The following is a 23,891-nucleotide window of genomic DNA, read 5'->3' as shown; positions in this document are numbered from 1 at the left end:
CCCTAAGGCATCTTTTGGAGCAAAAAATAATATAAGAACTTGTCTTATTTTGGGGGAAACGGTATAGCCAGTAATGGGTAACATTGTTTAAGGGGGCATTTTGCATTTAGGTTGTTCTTCTTTTCGAGCAAATAAGGTGCAACTATTCTGCAAAATGTGGCAAACGAGAAATCAGAACTGTGGCAAAGTGGGACAGTGGAAGACACATTCATACAGGAATAAAACACCTGTAGTTCATTTAAATGGTTGTTGCAGATATCACCTGGCTTTTATAGCATCCTCTTATACCGTGTAAATCCCACATTTTGCCCTGCTCACAGGAAACTTTGCCTTAGGCAGTTTGCTCTTCTCATTGTTGCTCAGGCAGTAAGTTAAGTCCGAATTCCTTGTCCAAGAGAAGACAAGACTCAATGGAAAAGACTATAATTCTTGGACAAGTTAAGATGGATAGACTCAGAGAAGGGAGCCACTTTAGCTTGCAAGGCTGTTAATGATAGAACATTCTGAATGTCGTTAAGTCCTGCATTCAAGTTCAGTAGCTTCCGCAGAATAAGGCACTTATTCCGCAGAATAAGGCACTTTCAATCCACTTTCCAAATCCAAAACCTTTATTAGGCATAAAACCGGTGCCAAGGATTTCAAATACAATAAAAAGATCATTATTGCTCAACTTGCAGTACACAGAGTAAAAATATAGCAACAGCTTCAGAGATTTCAACATTAGAGTCAATCCACTTTCAAATAATGCACTTTACAGCTGGATTCTACTGTGCGGAATAGCCAAAATCTCCCCGTCAACCTGTAAATTCCCCCAGCACTGCATAATAACCAAAGAGGAATGCAAACAAACTAGCAGGATGTGTAGAGAGAAAATCCACTTGCAAGCAATTGTGAAAGTGGATTGAAAGTGCATTATTGTGCTTGTGCGGAAGGGGCCTTAGAGAACACCTAGTTATCTGACAAAGGGCTGCTGCTCTTGAATCTAGCTCTTCTGCTGGAGACCAACATGTTTTCCCTCTGAAGCATCAATTTCTAGGGTCCCTTTAGGTTGAAAGCTTCTCAATGGTGCGTAACACACACAGTCCTATTGAATTGTTCATTGGATGTTTTATTCTGTATGATGATATTCTTTTTCTCTTTTGTTGAGCTTCAGTGAGAAAGGCAGGCTGTAAATATAAACTACATGAGTGTGTGTGTGTGTGTGTGTATGTATGTATGTGTGTGTGTATGTGTGTGTGTGTATATATATATATGTGTATGTGTGTATATACCCTGTTTCCCCTAATATAAGACATCCCCGAAAAATAAGACATAGTAGAGGTTTTGCTGAAGTGCAAAATATAAGGCATCCCCCGAAAGTAAGACATAGCAAAGTTTTTGTTTGGAAGCACACCCGACGAACAGAACACAGAAAAATAAGACATCCCCTGAAAATAAGACATAGCGCATCTTTGGGAGCAAAAATTAATATAAGACACTGTCTTATATTCGGGGAAACACGGTATATATGTATGTGTGTGTATATGTATGTGTGTGTGTATGTATGTATGTGTATGTATGTATGTGTGTGTGTGTATGTATGTATGTATGTATGTATGTATGTATGTATGTATGTATGTATGTATGTGTGTGTGTGTATATGTATGTGTGTGTATGTGTGTATATATATGTGTGTGTGTATATGTATGTGTGTGTGTGTGTATATATATGTATGTGTGTGTATACACTGTATGTATGTGTGTGTGGTAAGTATATATGTATGTGTGTATATGTATGTATGTGTGTGTGTGTGTGTGTGTATGTGTATATATATATATATATGTATGTGCGTGTGTGTATATGTATGTGTGTGTGTATGTATATATATATGTGTGTGTGTGTGTGTGTATGTATTTTAAAACCTAGCTCCTAGGTCAGGGGTGTGCAACCTGCGGCTCTCCCGATGTTCGTGGACTACAAATCCAATCAGCCCCTGCTGTAGTCCATGAACACCTATAGAGCCGCAGGTTGCAGACCCCTGTACTAGACAGTCAATAATGAAATTATCCCATACAGGCTGGCCTGTCACCATAGCTGAGCTGACCCCATCCAGTGGCGTTGCACCCACGGGGCGGGGCAGGGAGTGGCGCGGCGCAACCCCCTGGGTACGCTGTGGCGCGGGGGCATTCCAGAGCAGAGACGGGTGCCACCGCAGCAGGGGTGCAGGGCACACGCGTGCCCCAGGTGCAGTTCCCCCTCGCTCCGCCCCTGCTCACACCACACCCAACATAGCTACGTGTTCTGAATTTATCTCTAATCTCTTGCAATGCCAAGCGAAGGGACCTACTGAGTGAAATGCATCCCCTGTCAGCGAGAAGGCAGTAAAATTGTCCCAGCCTCTCCCCACCCCTGTGTTAGGCACAGCGGAATCCTTCCCTGCCCTGACATCTCTCTGCCTCGCTCATTTCTCGGTCTTTGGGCAATCCTTAGTGACTCCAGCCTCTCTCCCCGTCAACCTGTAAATTCCCCCAGCACTGCGTAATTACCAAATAGTTCCCTGCCCTCAGCAAAACACCTGGCGAGGTCTCTGTTCTTTTGGCAGAGGAGGACTATCTCTCTCGTCATCCCTCGCTGTCAACCTTGCCCCAATTCCTAATGTTCGTGTGTCTTGTGTGCTTCGCTTGCCCCCGGCTGTGCACGCCGATGATCTCAAAACAAAGCAAAACAGAAAAGCTGGGTTGTCTGGCAATATCACCCTGCTGCAACCGAGCAAATGTGCACGGCAGATGTAGAGAGGAGGGCAGGAAGAGGCGCCTTCCGCACATGCAGAATAACGCACCTTCAATCCATTTTCGATGCACTGTGCAACTGGATTTTACTGTGCGGAAGAGCAAAATCCACTCGCAAACAGTTGTGAAAGTGGATTGAAAATGCATTATTCTGCATGTGCGGAAGGAGTCAGAGATGGTGTGTTTGTCTACTTGTCTCCTTTATCAAGAGGGTGCTATCACATCCAATGAAGTAGTTTTTTTGGCCCTGAAATCTAGCTCAGATGATTCAGTGCCGCCACTTCCTGAATACTGTAGCTGGACGGAGTTGTCTTGAATTTTGTTGTGTCCTGGACGTCTCTCTAACTTTTCTCTTTCTCTCTCTCTCTTTTCAAAGTCATTTGTCTTCTCTCTAACTTTCTGAAATCCTCTCCCCCAATCTGCCTTGTTTTCTCTTTAATTTTCTCTTTAAGTGAGCAGCAGTGGCGTAGGAGGTTAAGAGCTCGTGTATCTAATCTGGAGGAACCGGGTTTGATTCTCCGCTCTACCGCCTGAGCTGTGGAGGCTTATCTGGGGAATTCAGATTAGCCTGTGCACTCCCACACACGCCAGCTGGGTGACCTTGGGCTAGTCACAGCTTTTCGGAGCTCTCTCAGCCCCACCCACCTCACAGGGTGTTTGTTGTGAGGGGGGAAGGGCAAGGAGATTGTCAGCCCCTTTGAGTCTCCTGCAGGAGAGAAAGGGGGGATATAAATCCAAACTCCTCCTCTTCTTCTTCTTCTAATTTGACAATACTGGGGAGAGAGGGAAGAGATACCATTTTTCACTCCCAGAATTTTTTTTTTAAAAAAACCCATTTATTATTTACTTTAAAAAATGGTATATTCTGCCCTTCCAGAGTTTGGCTCCAGGCAGCATGCAACTTAAAAACAAAAAAAATTAAATCATCAAAGCAGCGACATAAGAGTTATAAGTGTTGGAACAAGCTGAGAAATCAAACCTGAGGCATTAAAAAAAACACCCAGCATTCAACAGCCTAAACTGATATCTAATAAAACATCCCTTGGGCTTGTTGCAGACCATAAAAACAACGCTGGGGCCAACAATGAATCCTTTCTCCTTATACATCACAGTTTCCTTGCATGAGCTAGGGGTGTCTCCTGGACTGTTCCCCCCCCCCCCCCCCCCCGATCCCTGTAGGATTGCAGAGACAAAAATTTAGCAAATGGGTGGGTAGCCCTTTTGGTAAAGTTTTGGCTCTACTGTTGACCGTCTGATCGAGGAACCGTCTACCAGCTTCCAGGGAATCCCAGAATCCCTTGCTTTGGAACTTTCAACAGCAACAACCACCTTTATTAGGCATATAAAATAGGTTCTAGTACGCTACCAGACATTTGCAATGTACAAAGCAAGAGAAAGATGAAAACACAGAGGAACTGTGTCAAGCATTAGACGTTACTTACAGAGTTCCATCTCTTGTCAGAGAAATTTTTGCTACCTTTCCCAAGAGCATGACGTCTGCGTTGTTTAACAGAAGCCCCAGAATAGAACTGTCAGAGCAGTGGTGGGATCCAAAAATTTTAGTAACAGGCTCCCATGGTGGTGGGATTCAAACTGTGGCGTAGCGCCAATGGGGCTGGGCGGGGCATGACGGGGCGTGGCCTGGCATTCTGGGGGGTGGGGCATTCCTGGGCGGGGCTGTGGCAAGGACGCAGCCGCTGCGCCGGTCCTTGGGCGGGAAACGAATGCACGCAGGCGCAGGCTGCCACGCACGCTGGTGCACCTCCTGCTAGACTGCTTCAAGTTCTGCGCGCTACTGCTGAGAGGAGGGGCGTCACTAAGGCAAAAATAACGTGGCAAAATCACCAATTAGTAACCCCCTCTCGGCACACACAAATGTGTCTCATTGTACACCGAAGGGCTTTGGGCGGTGTACAATGAGACATAAAACAGATACAATATAAGATCTCATAAATACAGAGCCCTTAGGGGATGGGGCGGTATATAAATGCAATAATAAATAAAATAAATTTAAAAATATAGCGATAAAACATTAAAATTCATTAAAATACATTATAGCAGCAATTCCAAAAATTACAGATAAAAATACATGCCCAGATGCATGCACAGATGGCTGGTTCAGTTAATAGTTCGAGATATTTGGCTGTATGCCCCTGTTCAGGTACTATTCCGAGAGAAAGGGGAGAGCGTGATTGATTTGCTTGCCCCAATAAGAGATGGTATCCCTGCTCTAAAAGTCTGTTTTTTTAAGGTTCGGAATATCTCTTTGGGTGACGACGTACAGAGATCTTCAAATAATAAACCTAGAGCCGGAGAGCTTAAAACCCCATCTGGTAAAAGTTCAATCATGTGCCCACGGGGATTCCGCAGCAACACGGCGCACGTGTTTTTGATTAACCTTTTGGAGTTTGCGGTGACCTGTTTCAACCTCCAGACTTGCCTATCCACTGATTCTCTCTCCACAGACCCCCCTGAGCCCCCAGAGGTCAAGTGGAATACCGGGACCCTCTCAGTGACGGGAGAGCACGCTTCGGAGGTACAAACCTTCCTTGGGTTGCATAAAGGGGCAGAAAAGGCTGATAAGCCAGAGAAACGTCGGATCTTTTCCTCCATTTGTTCTGGAAACTTATCATGGCCCATTCCTCACAAGTCATTGAAAATGTTTGAAAAGTTTGCAAAACATTTTCAATCCTCCCCTCCCCCGTTTGTTCGCACCCACGCCCTCAGAACGATTCCTGGCCACCATTTTGTGGTCGTTCCTTTTTTTAAAAAAACAAAAAAAACTGTGGATCTGATGCTATGAGGCTTCAAAGTCTTGTGCTGTGATTCTCTAGGGGTCACGCCTTTATCATTTAAAAGACACGATGCCCAAAAATTGTTTAAAAAACTGGTGGGAATGCGGCAATGAGGGCTGGTGAGAGCTCGGAAAACGGGCACCCGGGAGGTCGTCCGGGAGGCATTGGAAACATCTCAAATAGATCGCACGGCAAGTGAAAACGTTTTCAGGAAAAGAATCGCTAGGAAGCAACATGCAAATAAAATGTTTTGGACTAGAAATGTTGCGGAACTCCATAGGAGCAGATTGTGGATTAGAACCCTATGGCCACACGGGTGCCAGAGATGGCACTCAGAGCCCTTTCTGTGGGCACACGTGCACAGAATTCATCGTAATGTGGGAGGCTGAGGAAAATCCACCTCCCCATACACACACATCTAGGCTAGCCTGGGCATGATCCTTTACCTGGGAGTAAGTTCGGTTGCTGGCAATGGGGCTTGCTTCTGAGTAAACCCTCCTAGGGTCGTGATTCACCCATTCGAAGCGTTGCACGGTTCACCAAGCTTACTCCTGAGTAACGTGCGCCTCGGAGCCAACCGTTTTTTCTAAATGAGAATCTCAGTATTCAGGTTAAATTGCCCCGTGCTTGGGCGCACTTTCGCGATAAATAAGTGGAGTTTTGGAGTTTGCAGTTTGGAGCACTTTCGGTCTACCGAAAAGGTTAAGCCATGTCAGCTGCCATTGAGGAAACGTTTTATTTCCTGCCTCGAAACGTTTTACTTGGGTTGTGCGGAAAGGACCAATGAAAAGCAGGGGAACTTCTGATGGAGCTCTGAATCCGGGGGTGAATGAAAAGGTTCCTGGCTGCTGCCTCTCTTCCAGTTGATTTACTTTGGCTGCAGCAGCTGGTGGCTGGGAGGGAAACAGGAATCGCTGGAGATGGATCCAACCAAGGCAGGTGGTGTCCCGGATGAAGCAAAACAGGGGGGAGGGTCTGACATCAAGGGATTTCTCAACGGCCAATCGGTGCCTTCCCCCCCCCAGATCGCCACATGCATCAGCCGAAACGCCAACCCAGTGCCAATCATCCACTGGTACAAAGATGACCACCCTCTGCAAGCCCCGTCTGAACGCAAGAGAGGTAAGGGAGCTGTAAGGGTGGGGCTGTGGCTCAGTGGCAAAGCATCTGCTTGGCATACAGAAGGTCGCGAGATCGAGTCCCCGCATTCCCAGCTACAAAAGGATCAGGTGGTAGGGGAAGTGATGGTTTGTTTTTGTTGCGACCGGCTTTTCCGGGACAATCTGAACCTCACACAGGGCGACGTGGCTCTCATTCAGCAAACGGGGGGCGGGGGGGGGGGGGGTCTGGTTGCCCCTGGGTATCTTTCGTTCACATAGACACACACAATAGGAGGCTGTTTTGGAATTCCCACAGTCCAGCATTCTGCTGCCTCCTTGCTTTGGTTTGCCGTATGTTAGCGTGGTGAGCAGTGGTGGGATCCAAAAATTTTAGGAACAGGTTCCCATGGTGGTGGGATTCAAACTGTGGCGTAGCGCCAATGCGGCTGGGCAGGGCACGATGGGGGCGTGGCTGGGCATTCCGGGGGCATGGCATTCCTGGGCGGGGCTGTGGCAAGGACGCAGCCGCTGCGCCGGTCCTTGGGCAGGAAACGAATGCACGCAGGCGCAGGCTGCCACGCACGCCGGTGCACCTGCTAGACTGCTTCAAGTTCTGCGCGCTGCTGCTGAGAGGAGGGGCGTGACTAAGGCAAAAATCACGTGGCAAAATCACCAATTAGTCACCCCCTCTCGGCACACACAAATAATTAGTAACCTACTCTCGGGAACCTGTGAGAACCTGCTGGATCCCACCTCTTGTGGTGAGGTGACTTAAAAGGTGTGAGGTGAAAAGGCAGCTTTCTCAGATATTTCAGTCATCAAGGTGTGTTGAGCCAAAGGACAGACCGGCACCGAGTAGTGGTTAAGACTGGTGGACTCTGATCTGGAGAACCGGGTTCGATTCCCCACTCCTCCACATGAGTGGCAGGCTCTTATCTGGTGAACTGGACTTGTTTCCCCCTCCTGCGGTCGAAGCCTGCTGGGTGACTTTGGGCCAGTGCCAGTCACAGTTCTCTCAGAACTCTCTCAGCCCCGCCTACCTCACAAGGTGTCTGTTGTGGGGAGAGGAAGGGAAAGGAGCTTGTAAGCCACCTTGGGTCTCCTTACAGGAGAGAAAGGTGGGATATAAATCCAAACTCCTCCTCCTCCTCCTTTCGCTGTGACTTTATCACAACACTACAGCGTCTATTGATAAAGATCCTTGTGGGCTTATTCTTCAGTCTGCCGGACTGTGGTCAGACCCACCCTCCCCCAGCTAAAGAAGGAAACATCAAAGCGCTCCTTCCAAATAATTCCTAGCATTGTGTCTGTTTTGCCCTAAGCACATTCCAGTTTTTCCCCCTCTTTGTCGAGGAACCATCTCGATGGGTTGCAAAATAGTAGAACTCAAAGGCATCCAGTGAAGTTGATCTGCAGTAGATTCTGGACGGACAAAAGAAAGCACTTATTTACAAGACACACAATTAAACTTTAAATTTGCTGCCACAGGATGTGGTGATGGCCACAGGCATAGACGGCATTAAAAGGAGATTAGACAGATTCATGAAGGGCAGGGCTATTGGTGGCTACTAGCTGTGGTAACTAAAAAGAACCTCCACATTCTGCAGCAGTAAACCTTCGAATACTGATGCCAGAAGGCAACATCAAGGGAAGGTCTTGGCCTGTTTGCCCTGTTGTGGGATCTCTAAAGAAACTGGTTGGCTACTGTGTGAGACAGGATGGACCTCTGGTCTGATCTTCTTATATAATATTTTCTGCCCATGGTGGGATCAACGAGCCTAAAACTCAGCGCTTTCCATCTTTGTATAACAAAATCTCAGACAATTGTCTAAAGTCATAAGAACATAAGAACTAGCCTGCTGGATCAGACCAGAGTCCATCTAGTCCAGCACTCTGCTACTCGCAGTGGCCCACCAGGTGCCTTTGGGAGCTCACGCACAGGATGTGAAAGCAATGGCCCTCTGCTGCTGCTGCTCCCGAGCCCCTGGTCCTCTAAGGCCTTTGCAATCTGAGATCAAAGAGGATCAAGATTGGTAGCCAGAGATCGACTTCTCCATAAATCTGTCCAAGCCCTTTTTAAAGCTATCCAGGTTAGTGGCCATCACCACCTCCTGTGGCAGCATATTCCAAACACCAATCACACGTTGCGTGAAGAAGTGTTTCCTTTTATTAGTCCTAATTCTTCCCCCCAGCATTTTCAATGGATGCCCCCTGGTTCTAGTATTGTGAGAAAGAGAGAACAATTTCTCTCTGTCGACATTTTCTACCCCATGCATCATTTTATAGACTTCAATCCTATCCCCCCTCAGACCTCTCCTCGCCAAACTAAAGAGTCCCAAACGCTGCAGTCTTTGCAAGAGCCCTCTCAAGTTGGCCGGCGTGAATAATATCCCTGAGTAAAGGAACCACAGGCAGCGCCAAATTGCGTGGCTACCTCCTCACATAAAAATCACGTTGAAGACACAATCTGTCTTTCGGAAGTATCCAGAGCGGCATGCCAGATAACCCCTACGCCAGGGCCCCCCCGACCTTTTTGAGCCCATGGGCACATTTGCAGCTCTGAGGTAGCATGAAACAAAATGGCTGCTGCACAGCTTAGCACCAGTCATGCAGTGAAGATCCTCGTGTTGTGCCGGCAGCTGCAGCCGAAGCAACGTTTTCAAAAATCTTCTCAACCAGTCTGATTTCTAATGGCGGATCAGAATCCTTTCTGGTCAAAAAATCCCTGCCTGGCCCACCCACTTTCTAAAAACACTTCGTGGGTGCCAAGAAAGTCATTGCGTCATGGTAAAAAGTAAAGTTTCCCCTTCAGTCGTGTCTGATCCTAAGGGAATTTCCACTCACGAGCAGTGATTTCATAAGAGCAAGCCCGTTTTTTTGTATTGGGAGTAGTTTTGCCATTTACGCTTTCCCGGCTTTATTCTTTACCCACTCTCTGGCTATGTGCTTTAAGAGTACACTGATTTACCAACCAAGAAATGGATGGATGCAGTGGTGGGATCCAAAAATTTTAGTAACAGGTTCCCTCGCCAGCCCCCCCTCAGCAAAGGGGGCAGAGGCGTATCTAGGCAAACCTAGAAGGCCCTGGGCCAAAACCTACAAGGGTTGGAATTGCCCCATGGGCAACCACCCCACCACTGTTATTATTTTTTTTGCACCAGGTCATTTCTAAATCATCATCACGTTATAGAAAATGCCCCAACTCACAAATCTGAACACAGCAATGGTGAAACACACAGGTTCTTTGATAGAGACTGTAGAGATAAAAGGTACGAAAGGCTGAGAATCCATGAATTGCAGTACCTGAAAGGGATTAACCCAGTTCAGGGAGTTACATTATTAGTCGCAATTGCTATATGGAACCTTCACGTTCAAAGGCGGTCTGCCTCTCGGGGAGGCGAGGGCGTGGAGATGGAAAAGCGGACCCAATTAGTAACCCCCTCTCGGCACACACAAATAATTAGTAACCCACTCTCGGGAACTGGTGAGAACCTGCTGGATCCCACCTCTGGATGGATGGCTGAGTTGACCATGAGCCAGCTGCCAGGATATCTGACCCACAGGGGGCTTGAACTCCTGACCATGTGAGTGGCAGTGCAAGCACTTAACCACTACGCCACGCAGCTCCTCTATTGCGTCATGACCCCTGCACAAACCATGTTTGGTACCCCTGCTCTACCCAGTCTACTGACTACGGTCCCTCCCGCTCTTTGGCTCCCTTCTTTTTTCATCTGCATCGTTCCTGTTGCCCACATTTCTCTGATTCTCCCCAGACCTGTATGTAGTGTCCCGGACTGTTAAAGAGGCGTCGGGGCTCCACACCGTCTCCAACACGCTCTACTTGCGCCCGAACAAGACCGACAAAGACTCGCGCTTCCGCTGCCAAGTCATGTACTCGATGCCCCACGGAGAACTCCGCAGCATGGAGTCGGAGTATTTCCAGCTCACGCTGCACTGTGAGTCTTTCCCATCCCTGCTTGTCTGGTGGCGGCGCGCAGAAGCCTGCGTTTGTGCAAGATGGTGATTCTCTTTTCCCCCCCCCCCCCCCCGGTCACTTGCAGACTACACAGAGAACGTGAAGTTTAGTTTGCACTCTCCCAAGATCATCAAAGAAGGGGACGACGTGCAGCTACTTTGCCAAGGGGATGGAAACCCCCCGCCCGAGTACATCTTCTCCAAAATGAAGGTAATGCTCACTGCTGTTTAGACAACCTTTTTGAGCGTGCAGGCGCCTTAGGATTTTGATACAGGCTGGTGGGCATGGCTGCTACACAAATGGCCCCTGCAGGAGGTGGAGCCAGCCACAAAATGGCCCCTGCAGGAGGTGGAGCCAGCCACAAAATGGCCCCTGCAAGAGGTGGAGCCAGCCACAAAATGGCCCCTGCAGGAGGTGGAGCCAGCCACAAAATGGCCCCTGCAGGAGGTGGAGCCAGCCACAAAATGGCCCCTGCAAGAGGTGGAGCCAGCCACGGAAGGGCTGACACGGTTTACCTTCAGTTACACAGTGAAGACACCTGTCCTGAGGTGTCAGCTGCCGCCAAAGCAGCTTTTTTTACAAATCTGCACAGCCAATCAGAAGCCCAGCTGGTCAAATGCCCCATTTGGCCACGCCAACTTTCTTAAAACACTTGGGGGGGTGCCATGGAGTCCACGGGCCCCACGTTGGGAACACCTGGTTTGCCCAATCAGGTGCTCCTCTGGGGAGGAGGCTGCATGGATTGAGTTCATAACCTTTTTGATCTGGTGGAAAAGGTAACAAAAACAGCTGTGGGTGACCCTATTTGTGTGTGTGAACGGAAGCTCCAGCCTCCTTCCCAGAGGACAGTGGCGTAGCGCCAACGGGCCCGGGGGGGCGCAATGCCCCGGGCACCCACCTGTGCAGGAGTGTGGCCGGAGCATTCTGGGGCGGGCGGGGGTGTGGCAGGGGTGCGGGGCGCATGCATACCCCAGGCGCAGTTCCCCCTTGCTCCACCCCTGCCAGAGCAGCACCCAGTTGCGCTAACTATGTATCCCCATGTGAACACCTGCATGGTTCCTGTTCCTCTCTTCTGCCTGTTGCACCAGTGGCATCCTTTGAAAGGCTGGAATATATTTATTGGTTTGTTAGGGTTTTTCCCCCTGTAACATTTGCTGTCTTTTGGGTCACAATTGGACTCTGGGCCCCCAGTTGCTGGCCTCCTGTCCTTTACTTTCTTCATCATACCATGTCACTGTGGATCACAGCTTCCTTGTGTGTACAATAGTTTTCAGTCCAGATCATGGTGGAACTCGGGCTAACATTTTGGGTCGGCCTTTCCTGACCTGTCTTGTCTGGTGCCTTCTTTTCCCTCTACACCTGCCTACCCTGGCAAATCCAGGGTCACGACAAATTTGAAGACTTGGGGTCCAACCTGGACGGAGTCCTGGTCCTTCCGGAAGTGACCAAGGATGACAGCGGAACTTACCGGTGCCACGTTCTCGATTTCGACAGCCCCCCAGAGGTGGAGCTGGAGAAGGAAGAGACCATCAGCGTCCACTGTGAGTGCCCCAAAGACTTCTGGGGGAAAATCTGACACAGTCTTTCCCCGAAGCAAGAAAGCTAGGCATTCAGTTCCAGTGCTGCCAGTCAATCTCTTTCTTTCTCTCCTCCCCCCACCCGCTGCAGACCTAGATATGCTGGTCCTGACCCCTAACAGGACGGTGAAAGTCCCCCTGGGGGGAAACATTGAGCTCAGCTGCTTTGGTAGCGGTTCTCAGACGCCCACGTTGTCGTGGAGGAAGGTGAGTTCAGGACTCTGCCAGTGTGGCAAATGTTGCATGTTTCTGTGTTGAAACCACCTGGCTTTGCAGTAAGGGAATGTATTTACTTTGAAATTCTCATCAGCAACCAATGGTAAGGCCAGGGGTCCCCCAACCTTTTTGAACCTGTGGGATTCTGACACAGAATGGTGGGCATAGCCAAAAAATGGCTGCGGCAGAAGGCGGAGCCAACTATCCAATGGCTGCGGCAGAAGGCGGAGCCAACCACAAAATGTCAGGGAGGGAGGTTATGTCAGGGAGGGAGGTTATGTATAATTCTAACCAGTGGTGGGATCCAAAAATTTTAGTAACAGGTTCCCATGGGGGTGGGATTCAAACAGTGGTGTAGCGCCAATGGGGCTGGGCGGGGCACGATGGGGGTGTGGCCGGGCATTCCAGGGACGGGGCATTAATAATTTCTCTGTAACTGTAAAAAACTTACTGTAAAAAAAAGTTTTAATTTCCAGCTGGTATCTTTCTGTCCATCGCAGGGGAAGCGAGGGGGCTTTTAATAACCGATTCGGCTGAACCGGGCCGAACCGGCTGAATCCCGCCTCTGCCTGATACCAAGGAAAACTGGAAAGAAACACGGGCTTTCGCACTGAGCCAGACTGTTCGCTTGGTGGTCTCTTTAGATTTGCAGCGGCTCTTCCAAAGTCTTAAGCCTCAGTTTTTAAATGACGTAATGAAAAGGGTTTTGTTTTTTTACTCAATTTTTCCATTGTCTGCGGGCCTTGAGGCAGATTACAAAATCTACCAACAGACTAGGGGTGTGTGTGTGTTTGTGTATACATGGAGTTTAATCGTCCTCTTCACTGTCCCCAGAGTTGTCTAGCCACTTCTGCTGTTGCTGTTGTGAAAATAACTCCCTCAGCCCCAGAAATAGACTCTGCAGCTCGATATTATCAGTCTCTGGCAGCTGAGGAGCCTGCCTGTTGTATCTCTGCACGAATCCTTGCTCTTTTCCAACCAGGAAGGGTGTTCAGATCAGTAACTCGTACAGAGATTACAGGAGGTGGCGGCCTTTCTAAGAACAGGAAAATCTTTCTCCTGCACACTTTAAAAGGGGGTCTTCTTGGGAGCAAGAATAGAGTATAGCTTATAGATGACTTGCAGTTCACGCAACAAAACCATGCTTTTGTATATCGGATTTTTTTTGGTACATTCTGGGGGTCACCAAGTGTCCTCATTTTGTTTACAGTGCAGGAGGGCACAAAGCATTCTTGGCACACTGTGATCCATGTTCTTTGCTTTCTATCTATTGTTGTCGCCCACCTGTTCTTGTCCTGGCCCAATCTTATCCTCATAGATTGTATCCTACATTTGCAACTCCACAAACAGAACACTGTACTGGGCTCCATATCCAAATTACAAAACCCTAAACCAGGGGTGTCCAACTCTGGCGCTTCAGATGTTCGTGGACTACAATTCCCATCAGCCCCTGTTGGCATGGCCAAGACTGTTGATGGCCATGCCAGCAGGGGCTGATGGGAACTGTAGTCCATGAACACCTGAAACGCCAGAATTAGACACCTGCTCTAAACGATCACTTCCAAATATATATTGTTGACAGTTATGCCAGCAGGGGCTGATGGGAATTGTAGTCCACGAACATCTGAAACGCCAGCATTAGACACCTGCTCTAAACGATCACTTCCAAATATATATTTATTGACCGACATGTACCAATGAGGGCTGATGGGAGTTATGAATCCATGAAAGACATCCAGGCGTAAAAGTTCTTGGACACCCCTAGGCCAACCCAATAGCCTTCTCTAAAGGAATGAAGGAGCGAAAAGTTACTTCTTTTATTTCTTTAACACACGTAGAACTCGCTTCTTGGCCAACAGATTTTTTTTAAAGACTCTAAGTGTAAAAACAACAAACCGAACAAAAGCAACAGCAACTATTGTAAAATCCCCCAAAGCAGCAGTGGCATAGGAGGTTAAGAGCTTGTGTATCTAATCTGGAGGAACTCCTCCTCCTCCTCCCCCTCCTCCTCCTCCTCCTCCTCCGCCTCCTCCTCCTCCTCCTCCTCCTCCTCCTCCTCCTCCTCCTTCTTCTTCCTCCTCCTCCTCCTTTTCCTCCTCCTCCTCCTCCTCCTCCTCCTCCTCCTCCTCCTTCTTCTTCTTCTTCTTCTTCTTCTTCTTCTTCTTCTTCTTCTTCTTCTTCTTCTTCTTCTTCTTCTTCTTCGAGTTCAGTATCCAAGAGCTCTGCTCCTCTTTCTCACTTTAGCTTCCTCCAGAACACTTGGAGGGGTAGAAGAAGGGAATTCCAGATCTTGGGAAACGTTTAAAAAAAAAAAAAACTCCAAGCGTTCTCACTTTAGGCAGTTCCTGTCCAAAAACAGTGCACCAGAAGTAACCAATGCTTAAATCCTTCCGAATGAAAATAACGGGGATGTCGTTTGGGTTGTGTGTGTTTAGGGAAAGGGGTCTTCTGGGTTTGTGAATCTGCTTTTCTGCCCCGAATATCTGAACTGGTGTGGTTCAAAAATCACAAAGAAGTGGCCCGTTTCACCTCTCCCTACTTGGGGGTTCTGTCCAGTGGTGGGATTCAGCCTAGTTCACACCAGTTCGGTAGAACCGGTAGCTAATTTTTTTTTGTCTAGTTAGGAGAACTGGTTGTAATCCCACCACTGAGTCCTTTTGGAACAGGTTGTTAAATTATTTGAATCCCAGCACTGGTTCTGTCATTTTTAGGCAGGGGAGGATATATAGGGCTCCCTTCTGAGGCTGCTGTGCTCACGTCAGGTTGCAGCGGTCTTTAAAAAGCCCCCAAACAGTACAGCACACACTTATTCCTTCTGCAGGGAAAAGAAGAGGTGGAACACGGCGGGACCTTGACTCTTACTTCTCTAACCTACGGCATGGCAGGGAGATACACATGCGAAGCTTCTGTGCCCAGTGTTCCTGGACTACACAAAGACCAGTCCGTCCAGGTCATTGTAGAAGGTATGGATGTGGAGTGGGGGAAAAAAGACCCTTCTTGTATCAATGAAGAGCTTTGTTTACTTTTTCTGTTGTGACTGTTCTGTTAAGGCCAGTCAGAGTTCAAGTAACCAGGTCTGTAGGCCTTCCAGAACCAGCAGAAAGCCAGCCTGCCATAGCGGTTAAGAGTGGTGGACGTTAATCTGGAGAGCCGGGTTCGATTTCCTGCTCTTCCACGTGAGTGGTGGACACTTATCTGGCGAACTGGATTTGTTTCCCTGCTCCTCCACAAGAAACCTGCTGAGTGACCTTGGTCACCGTTCTCTCAGAACTCTCTCAGCCCCACCTATCTCACAAGGGGCCTGTTGTGGGGAGAGGAAGGAGAGGGGTTTGTAAGCCATTTTGAGATTCCTTACGGTTGAGAAAGGCGGGGTATAAATCCAGATTCCACTTCATCCTCTTCTTCCTCACAAGGTGTCTGTTGTGGGGAGAGGAAGGGAAAAGGAGTTTGTAAGTTTCCTTGAGTCTCCTTACAGGAGAGAAAAGCCGGATATAAATCCAAATTCCTCTTCTTTTTTGGGGTGGGTGGGATCTGATTTGTAGTTGCAGCTCTGATAAGCCCTAGCATGATTTTTGGGGATTTTTGGAGGATGCTTGAAATATAAGCCCTACTCCAAAAATAAGCCCCTGTTACAGATTCCCGGCGCAGCTGATCTGGTCACGTTGGGGGGGGGGGGGGGCGCAAAATCATGGACAAAAAATAAGACATTCCCCTGAAAATAAGCCCTAATGCATCTTTTGGAGCAAAAATTAATATAAGACCCTGTCTTATTTTCGAGGAAACACGGGTAGATTTAATGCAACTCCCTGAGAGCTATAATTCTGGAGCCTTGCTTGCATGAACTGAAAAGAAATTTGCAAGCCTTGCTTGCATGAACTGAAAAGAAATTTGCAAGCCTTGCTTGCATGAACTGAAAAGAAATTGTACTTACTATGGAATTCCAGCAGATTATTCCCTTATGTTTAAATGGGGGGATCTTTGTCCTGCTTACTCCTTGCTTAGAACAGAGCCACCCAAAATGGAATGGTTGCAACAGCCTGTGAGACCCCGTTTCGCCATCCAACAGGGTTTCGTGCGTTGAGTCCCATTCTGCAAAACTTCCTATGAGCAGTTCAACAAAAGTCCCTCCCCCCAATATGGGGCAGTGTGGTGTAGTGGGTAAAAGTGTTCTGGGAGACTCACGTTCAAAGCCCCATTCTACCATGGCAGCCAGCCACATTCTCTCAGCCTTACAGGGTTGTTGTTAGCTTAAAATGGAGGAGGGGAGAATTAAGCGAGCCACATTGGGGTGCCCATTGGAGAGAAGTGCAGGATATAAATAAATAAATGCAAAATGAAGGCAGGGCCTAGATGAAGCAAACAAATAAATGTGTGCAGAGAAAAATGTACATTACAGGGGCAGGAGAACGGGAGATTTCTGACTGCCACAAGCTTAGCACTTAAAAGAGGATTTTATAAATGCTAGAATTAATCCCAGGGGGCTAGAGTCATGCTCCAAGAAGTGGTTCTGGCATTCGGAGAGCATTCTCCAAGTGCCAAAATCGCTTCTTGGAGCTCTTTAGAGCAGTTCGGTCTCGTTCAGTCACTTAGTTCGCACCGGGGAATTCTCCGGGTACAGTGGGTTTCCTGAACTTGAGGGAACACATTGATCGGACCTTGATGGATCGGACTAGCCTGAGACTTCGTCAGATAAGAACATAAGAACATAAGAAATAGCCTGCTGGATCAGACCAGAGTCCATCTAGTCCAGCTCTCTGCTACTCGCAGTGGCCCACCAGGTGCCTTTGGGAGCTCACATGCAGGAGGTGAAAGTAATGGCCTTCTGCTGCTGCAATTTGCAGCAATCTGAGATCAAGGAGGATCAAGATTGGTAGCCATAGATCGACTTCTCCTCCATAAATCTGTCCAAGCCCCTTTTACAGCTATCCAGGTTAGTGGCCATCACCACCTCCTGTGGCAGCATATTCCAAACACCAATCACACATTGCGTGAAGAAGTGTTTCCTTTTATTAGTCCTAATTCTTCACCCCAGCATTTTCAATGGATGCCCCCTGGTTCTAGTATTGTGAGAAAGAGAGAAAAATTTCTCTCTGTCCACATTTTCTACCCCATGCATCATTTCATAGACTTCAATCATATCCCCCCTCAGATCTTAGAAGCTCAGCAGAGTTGGCCTGGTTGTTACTGGAATGGGAGACCACCAAAGAAGTCCAGCGTTGCTACATAGAGACAGGCAATGGCAAACCATCTCTTGTCTTGAAACCTCATTGGAGGGGGAGGGAATCTCCATGTCATGTGACTTGGCAGCAAAAAAGGAGAGAGAAGTCTCACGGAGTATGGTTGGGGTGGGTTTTCTGGGCTGTGTGGCTGTGGTCTGGTAGATCTAGTTCCTAATGTTTTGCCTGCATTTGTGGCTATCATCGTCAGAGGGAAGTCTGTTACACACTGTGTCCAGTGTGACTATGTGACTACTCATGGAGTATGCTTGTCAAGGTCTCCAAATAGTGAGATTTCACAAGCCGGTGGCCTTTTTTACACTTACCTGCAAGAAAACAAACAAACAACAGAGCCATTCTCTGCCCTTCCCAACCGAAGTCGAGCTCAAGGGAGCTTACAGACAGGTTTAAAACATTAAATAAAATTTCACACTAAAACCTATACTGAAACCTAAAATTCACAGATGGCGAATAATAAACAACAGGCTTCTCAACCCTACATAATATATGTCACACACCCCCCCCACCCCGACATCATCCTTTTACCAACGAGTTGTCGGGGTATGTGGAATGGCTTCCCAACAGGAAAAGGGTCTTGTCTGCAACCTGAGATCCCGTTCAGGCGAGGCATGTCAGGGATCGAACCAGCGACCTTCTTCACGCAGAGCTGGTCTTCTGCTGCCAAACCACAGCCTCTGCCATCTGTTCTCAATGGTCTATTCTGCACTTGCGTTATCGACCTAAGTTCGAGCTGCGTTCGACCTAAGTGCTCCGCACAACCACTGGGATCGACGTGGTTTCGTACCAGCTTCGCCCCGTGTAACGGCCAAATTTCCGACTCCAGTTGGGAACGACTACTTTTTCAGGGAACCACGCTCGAACTCAGCTCGATTCCAGTAAAGTGCGGGATCTCTGGTGCCAGGAGTCCCCCATTCAGCCAATCACAGCTGAGTGTTTCGGGCATGCGTACAGCTGGCCAATCAAAAAACGCCACCTTTGTCCCTCCATTCCTGTGGCAATTTTTTTTCATAACGTGTGTGGGGATAGACGGAACATGGCCTTAGAACAGTAGCCAATCGGAACGGAGCGGCGAAGAGGCACAGGATGATTCCGCCCTCCGAGCTGGGATCGAGCTGGTTGCAGTGGGGAACAACAATGGCTTCGACCTAGGTCAGTACCCTTCTCAGGGAACTAGGTTGAACCTATTTTACTCATGTGCGGAATCACCCAATGCAGAATGTCGATGGTTCTAATTGCAACCTCCTGACTTGATCCCTCCAACAGGGCCGCCGGAGATAGTGCAACCCCAGTCACCGAGCCATTACCACAATTTCGGCCAGAAAGTGACATTGACTTGCTCTGCTTTGGGGCACCCAGAACCACAGATCACCTGGAGCGTACCTGGAGAGGTGAGTAAGGGACAAGAGAATCATCAAGTCAGTTGGCTGGGGGGAGATCCTCTCTGTGCCCCCTAAGTGCCATCCAGGGCTGATGTTTTTAGATGGTTTTGTGGGGTTCCTTAAGGGATAAGTTGGCAGCTTGGGGGGGGGGGGTGGGGGGGGGGGAGGGGTGGGGGGGGGGGGGGGGGGGGGGGGGGGGGGGTGGGGGGGGGGGGTGGGGTGGTGGGTGGGAGTGGTGGGGGGGGGGGGGGGTGGGGGGGGGGGGGGGTGCTGGGGGGGGGGGGTGGGGGGGGGGGGGGGGGGGGGGGGGGGGGGGTGGGGGGGGGGGGGGGTGGGGGGGGGGGGGGGTGGGGGGGGGGGGGGGTGGGGGGGGGGGGGGGTGGGGGGGGGGGGGGGTGGGGGGGGGGGGGGGTGGGGGGGGGGGGGGGTGGGGGGGGGGGGGGGTGGGGGGGGGGGGGGGTGGGGGGGGGGGGGGGTGGGGGGGGGGGGGGGTGGGGGGGGGGGGGGGTGGGGGGGGGGGGGGGTGGGGGGGGGGGGGGGTGGGGGGGGGGGGGGGTGGGGGGGGGGGGGGGTGGGGGGGGGGGGGGGTGGGGGGGGGGGGGGGTGGGGGGGGGGGGGGGTGGGGGGGGGGGGGGGTGGGGGGGGGGGGGGGTGGGGGGGGGGGGGGGTGGGGGGGGGGGGGGGTGGGGGGGGGGGGGGGTGGGGGGGGGGGGGGGTGGGGGGGGGGGGGGGTGGGGGGGGGGGGGGGTGGGGGGGGGGGGGGGTGGGGGGGGGGGGGGGTGGGGGGGGGGGGGGGTGGGGGGGGGGGGGGGTGGGGGGGGGGGGGGGTGGGGGGGGGGGGGGGTGGGGGGGGGGGGGGGTGGGGGGGGGGGGGGGTGGGGGGGGGGGGGGGTGGGGGGGGGGGGGGGTGGGGGGGGGGGGGGGTGGGGGGGGGGGGGGGTGGGGGGGGGGGGGGGTGGGGGGGGGGGGGGGTGGGGGGGGGGGGGGGTGGGGGGGGGGGGGGGTGGGGGGGGGGGGGGGTGGGGGGGGGGGGGGGTGGGGGGGGGGGGGGGTGGGGGGGGGGGGGGGTGGGGGGGGGGGGGGGTGGGGGGGGGGGGGGGTGGGGGGGGGGGGGGGTGGGGGGGGGGGGGGGTGGGGGGGGGGGGGGGTGGGGGGGGGGGGGGGTGGGGGGGGGGGGGGGTGGGGGGGGGGGGGGGTGGGGGGGGGGGGGGGTGGGGGGGGGGGGGGGTGGGGGGGGGGGGGGGTGGGGGGGGGGGGGGGTGGGGGGGGGGGGGGGTGGGGGGGGGGGGGGGTGGGGGGGGGGGGGGGTGGGGGGGGGGGGGGGTGGGGGGGGGGGGGGGTGGGGGGGGGGGGGGGTGGGGGGGGGGGGGGGTGGGGGGGGGGGGGGGTGGGGGGGGGGGGGGGTGGGGGGGGGGGGGGGTGGGGGGGGGGGGGGGTGGGGGGGGGGGGGGGTGGGGGGGGGGGGGGGTGGGGGGGGGGGGGGGTGGGGGGGGGGGGGGGTGGGGGGGGGGGGGGGTGGGGGGGGGGGGGGGTGGGGGGGGGGGGGGGTGGGGGGGGGGGGGGGTGGGGGGGGGGGGGGGTGGGGGGGGGGGGGGGTGGGGGGGGGGGGGGGTGGGGGGGGGGGGGGGTGGGGGGGGGGGGGGGTGGGGGGGGGGGGGGGTGGGGGGGGGGGGGGGTGGGGGGGGGGGGGGGTGGGGGGGGGGGGGGGTGGGGGGGGGGGGGGGTGGGGGGGGGGGGGGGTGGGGGGGGGGGGGGGTGGGGGGGGGGGGGGGTGGGGGGGGGGGGGGGTGGGGGGGGGGGGGGGTGGGGGGGGGGGGGGGTGGGGGGGGGGGGGGGTGGGGGGGGGGGGGGGTGGGGGGGGGGGGGGGTGGGGGGGGGGGGGGGTGGGGGGGGGGGGGGGTGGGGGGGGGGGGGGGTGGGGGGGGGGGGGGGTGGGGGGGGGGGGGGGTGGGGGGGGGGGGGGGTGGGGGGGGGGGGGGGTGGGGGGGGGGGGGGGTGGGGGGGGGGGGGGGTGGGGGGGGGGGGGGGTGGGGGGGGGGGGGGGTGGGGGGGGGGGGGGGTGGGGGGGGGGGGGGGTGGGGGGGGGGGGGGGTGGGGGGGGGGGGGGGTGGGGGGGGGGGGGGGTGGGGGGGGGGGGGGGTGGGGGGGGGGGGGGGTGGGGGGGGGGGGGGGTGGGGGGGGGGGGGGGTGGGGGGGGGGGGGGGTGGGGGGGGGGGGGGGTGGGGGGGGGGGGGGGTGGGGGGGGGGGGGGGTGGGGGGGGGGGGGGGTGGGGGGGGGGGGGGGTGGGGGGGGGGGGGGGTGGGGGGGGGGGGGGGTGGGGGGGGGGGGGGGTGGGGGGGGGGGGGGGTGGGGGGGGGGGGGGGTGGGGGGGGGGGGGGGTGGGGGGGGGGGGGGGTGGGGGGGGGGGGGGGTGGGGGGGGGGGGGGGTGGGGGGGGGGGGGGGTGGGGGGGGGGGGGGGTGGGGGGGGGGGGGGGTGGGGGGGGGGGGGGGTGGGGGGGGGGGGGGGTGGGGGGGGGGGGGGGTGGGGGGGGGGGGGGGTGGGGGGGGGGGGGGGTGGGGGGGGGGGGGGGTGGGGGGGGGGGGGGGTGGGGGGGGGGGGGGGTGGGGGGGGGGGGGGGTGGGGGGGGGGGGGGGTGGGGGGGGGGGGGGGTGGGGGGGGGGGGGGGTGGGGGGGGGGGGGGGTGGGGGGGGGGGGGGGTGGGGGGGGGGGGGGGTGGGGGGGGGGGGGGGTGGGGGGGGGGGGGGGTGGGGGGGGGGGGGGGTGGGGGGGGGGGGGGGTGGGGGGGGGGGGGGGTGGGGGGGGGGGGGGGTGGGGGGGGGGGGGGGTGGGGGGGGGGGGGGGTGGGGGGGGGGGGGGGTGGGGGGGGGGGGGGGTGGGGGGGGGGGGGGGTGGGGGGGGGGGGGGGTGGGGGGGGGGGGGGGTGGGGGGGGGGGGGGGTGGGGGGGGGGGGGGGTGGGGGGGGGGGGGGGTGGGGGGGGGGGGGGGTGGGGGGGGGGGGGGGTGGGGGGGGGGGGGGGTGGGGGGGGGGGGGGGTGGGGGGGGGGGGGGGTGGGGGGGGGGGGGGGTGGGGGGGGGGGGGGGTGGGGGGGGGGGGGGGTGGGGGGGGGGGGGGGTGGGGGGGGGGGGGGGTGGGGGGGGGGGGGGGTGGGGGGGGGGGGGGGTGGGGGGGGGGGGGGGTGGGGGGGGGGGGGGGTGGGGGGGGGGGGGGGTGGGGGGGGGGGGGGGTGGGGGGGGGGGGGGGTGGGGGGGGGGGGGGGTGGGGGGGGGGGGGGGTGGGGGGGGGGGGGGGTGGGGGGGGGGGGGGGTGGGGGGGGGGGGGGGTGGGGGGGGGGGGGGGTGGGGGGGGGGGGGGGTGGGGGGGGGGGGGGGTGGGGGGGGGGGGGGGTGGGGGGGGGGGGGGGTGGGGGGGGGGGGGGGTGGGGGGGGGGGGGGGTGGGGGGGGGGGGGGGTGGGGGGGGGGGGGGGTGGGGGGGGGGGGGGGTGGGGGGGGGGGGGGGTGGGGGGGGGGGGGGGTGGGGGGGGGGGGGGGTGGGGGGGGGGGGGGGTGGGGGGGGGGGGGGGTGGGGGGGGGGGGGGGTGGGGGGGGGGGGGGGTGGGGGGGGGGGGGGGTGGGGGGGGGGGGGGGTGGGGGGGGGGGGGGGTGGGGGGGGGGGGGGGTGGGGGGGGGGGGGGGTGGGGGGGGGGGGGGGTGGGGGGGGGGGGGGGTGGGGGGGGGGGGGGGTGGGGGGGGGGGGGGGTGGGGGGGGGGGGGGGTGGGGGGGGGGGGGGGTGGGGGGGGGGGGGGGTGGGGGGGGGGGGGGGTGGGGGGGGGGGGGGGTGGGGGGGGGGGGGGGTGGGGGGGGGGGGGGGTGGGGGGGGGGGGGGGTGGGGGGGGGGGGGGGTGGGGGGGGGGGGGGGTGGGGGGGGGGGGGGGTGGGGGGGGGGGGGGGTGGGGGGGGGGGGGGGTGGGGGGGGGGGGGGGTGGGGGGGGGGGGGGGTGGGGGGGGGGGGGGGTGGGGGGGGGGGGGGGTGGGGGGGGGGGGGGGTGGGGGGGGGGGGGGGTGGGGGGGGGGGGGGGTGGGGGGGGGGGGGGGTGGGGGGGGGGGGGGGTGGGGGGGGGGGGGGGTGGGGGGGGGGGGGGGTGGGGGGGGGGGGGGGTGGGGGGGGGGGGGGGTGGGGGGGGGGGGGGGTGGGGGGGGGGGGGGGTGGGGGGGGGGGGGGGTGGGGGGGGGGGGGGGTGGGGGGGGGGGGGGGTGGGGGGGGGGGGGGGTGGGGGGGGGGGGGGGTGGGGGGGGGGGGGGGTGGGGGGGGGGGGGGGTGGGGGGGGGGGGGGGTGGGGGGGGGGGGGGGTGGGGGGGGGGGGGGGTGGGGGGGGGGGGGGGTGGGGGGGGGGGGGGGTGGGGGGGGGGGGGGGTGGGGGGGGGGGGGGGTGGGGGGGGGGGGGGGTGGGGGGGGGGGGGGGTGGGGGGGGGGGGGGGTGGGGGGGGGGGGGGGTGGGGGGGGGGGGGGGTGGGGGGGGGGGGGGGTGGGGGGGGGGGGGGGTGGGGGGGGGGGGGGGTGGGGGGGGGGGGGGGTGGGGGGGGGGGGGGGTGGGGGGGGGGGGGGGTGGGGGGGGGGGGGGGTGGGGGGGGGGGGGGGTGGGGGGGGGGGGGGGTGGGGGGGGGGGGGGGTGGGGGGGGGGGGGGGTGGGGGGGGGGGGGGGTGGGGGGGGGGGGGGGTGGGGGGGGGGGGGGGTGGGGGGGGGGGGGGGTGGGGGGGGGGGGGGGTGGGGGGGGGGGGGGGTGGGGGGGGGGGGGGGTGGGGGGGGGGGGGGGTGGGGGGGGGGGGGGGTGGGGGGGGGGGGGGGTGGGGGGGGGGGGGG

General features: G+C 57.2%; 1 protein-coding gene across 1 annotated transcript in view; it reads left to right on the top strand.

The window, feature by feature from the left end:
• Positions 1-19,123, top strand: part of BCAM (basal cell adhesion molecule (Lutheran blood group)) — a 78,819-nt gene extending 59,696 nt beyond the window's left edge. The window contains 8 exon segments of the mRNA XM_048501713.1: positions 5,234-5,304; positions 6,589-6,685; positions 10,437-10,619; positions 10,725-10,849; positions 12,021-12,180; positions 12,308-12,423; positions 15,254-15,395; positions 18,933-19,123. Of these exon segments, the coding sequence (XP_048357670.1) occupies positions 5,234-5,304; positions 6,589-6,685; positions 10,437-10,619; positions 10,725-10,849; positions 12,021-12,180; positions 12,308-12,423; positions 15,254-15,395; positions 18,933-19,123 (1,085 nt within the window).
• The last annotated feature ends 4,768 nt before the right edge of the window (positions 19,124-23,891 follow it).

This window comes from Sphaerodactylus townsendi, linkage group LG06 (genome assembly GCF_021028975.2).
Source record: "Sphaerodactylus townsendi isolate TG3544 linkage group LG06, MPM_Stown_v2.3, whole genome shotgun sequence".
Lineage (NCBI taxonomy): Eukaryota > Metazoa > Chordata > Lepidosauria > Squamata > Sphaerodactylidae > Sphaerodactylus > Sphaerodactylus townsendi.
The sequence above is the reverse complement of the archived record's forward strand: the minus strand, read 5'-3'. Positions and strand labels throughout refer to the sequence as shown.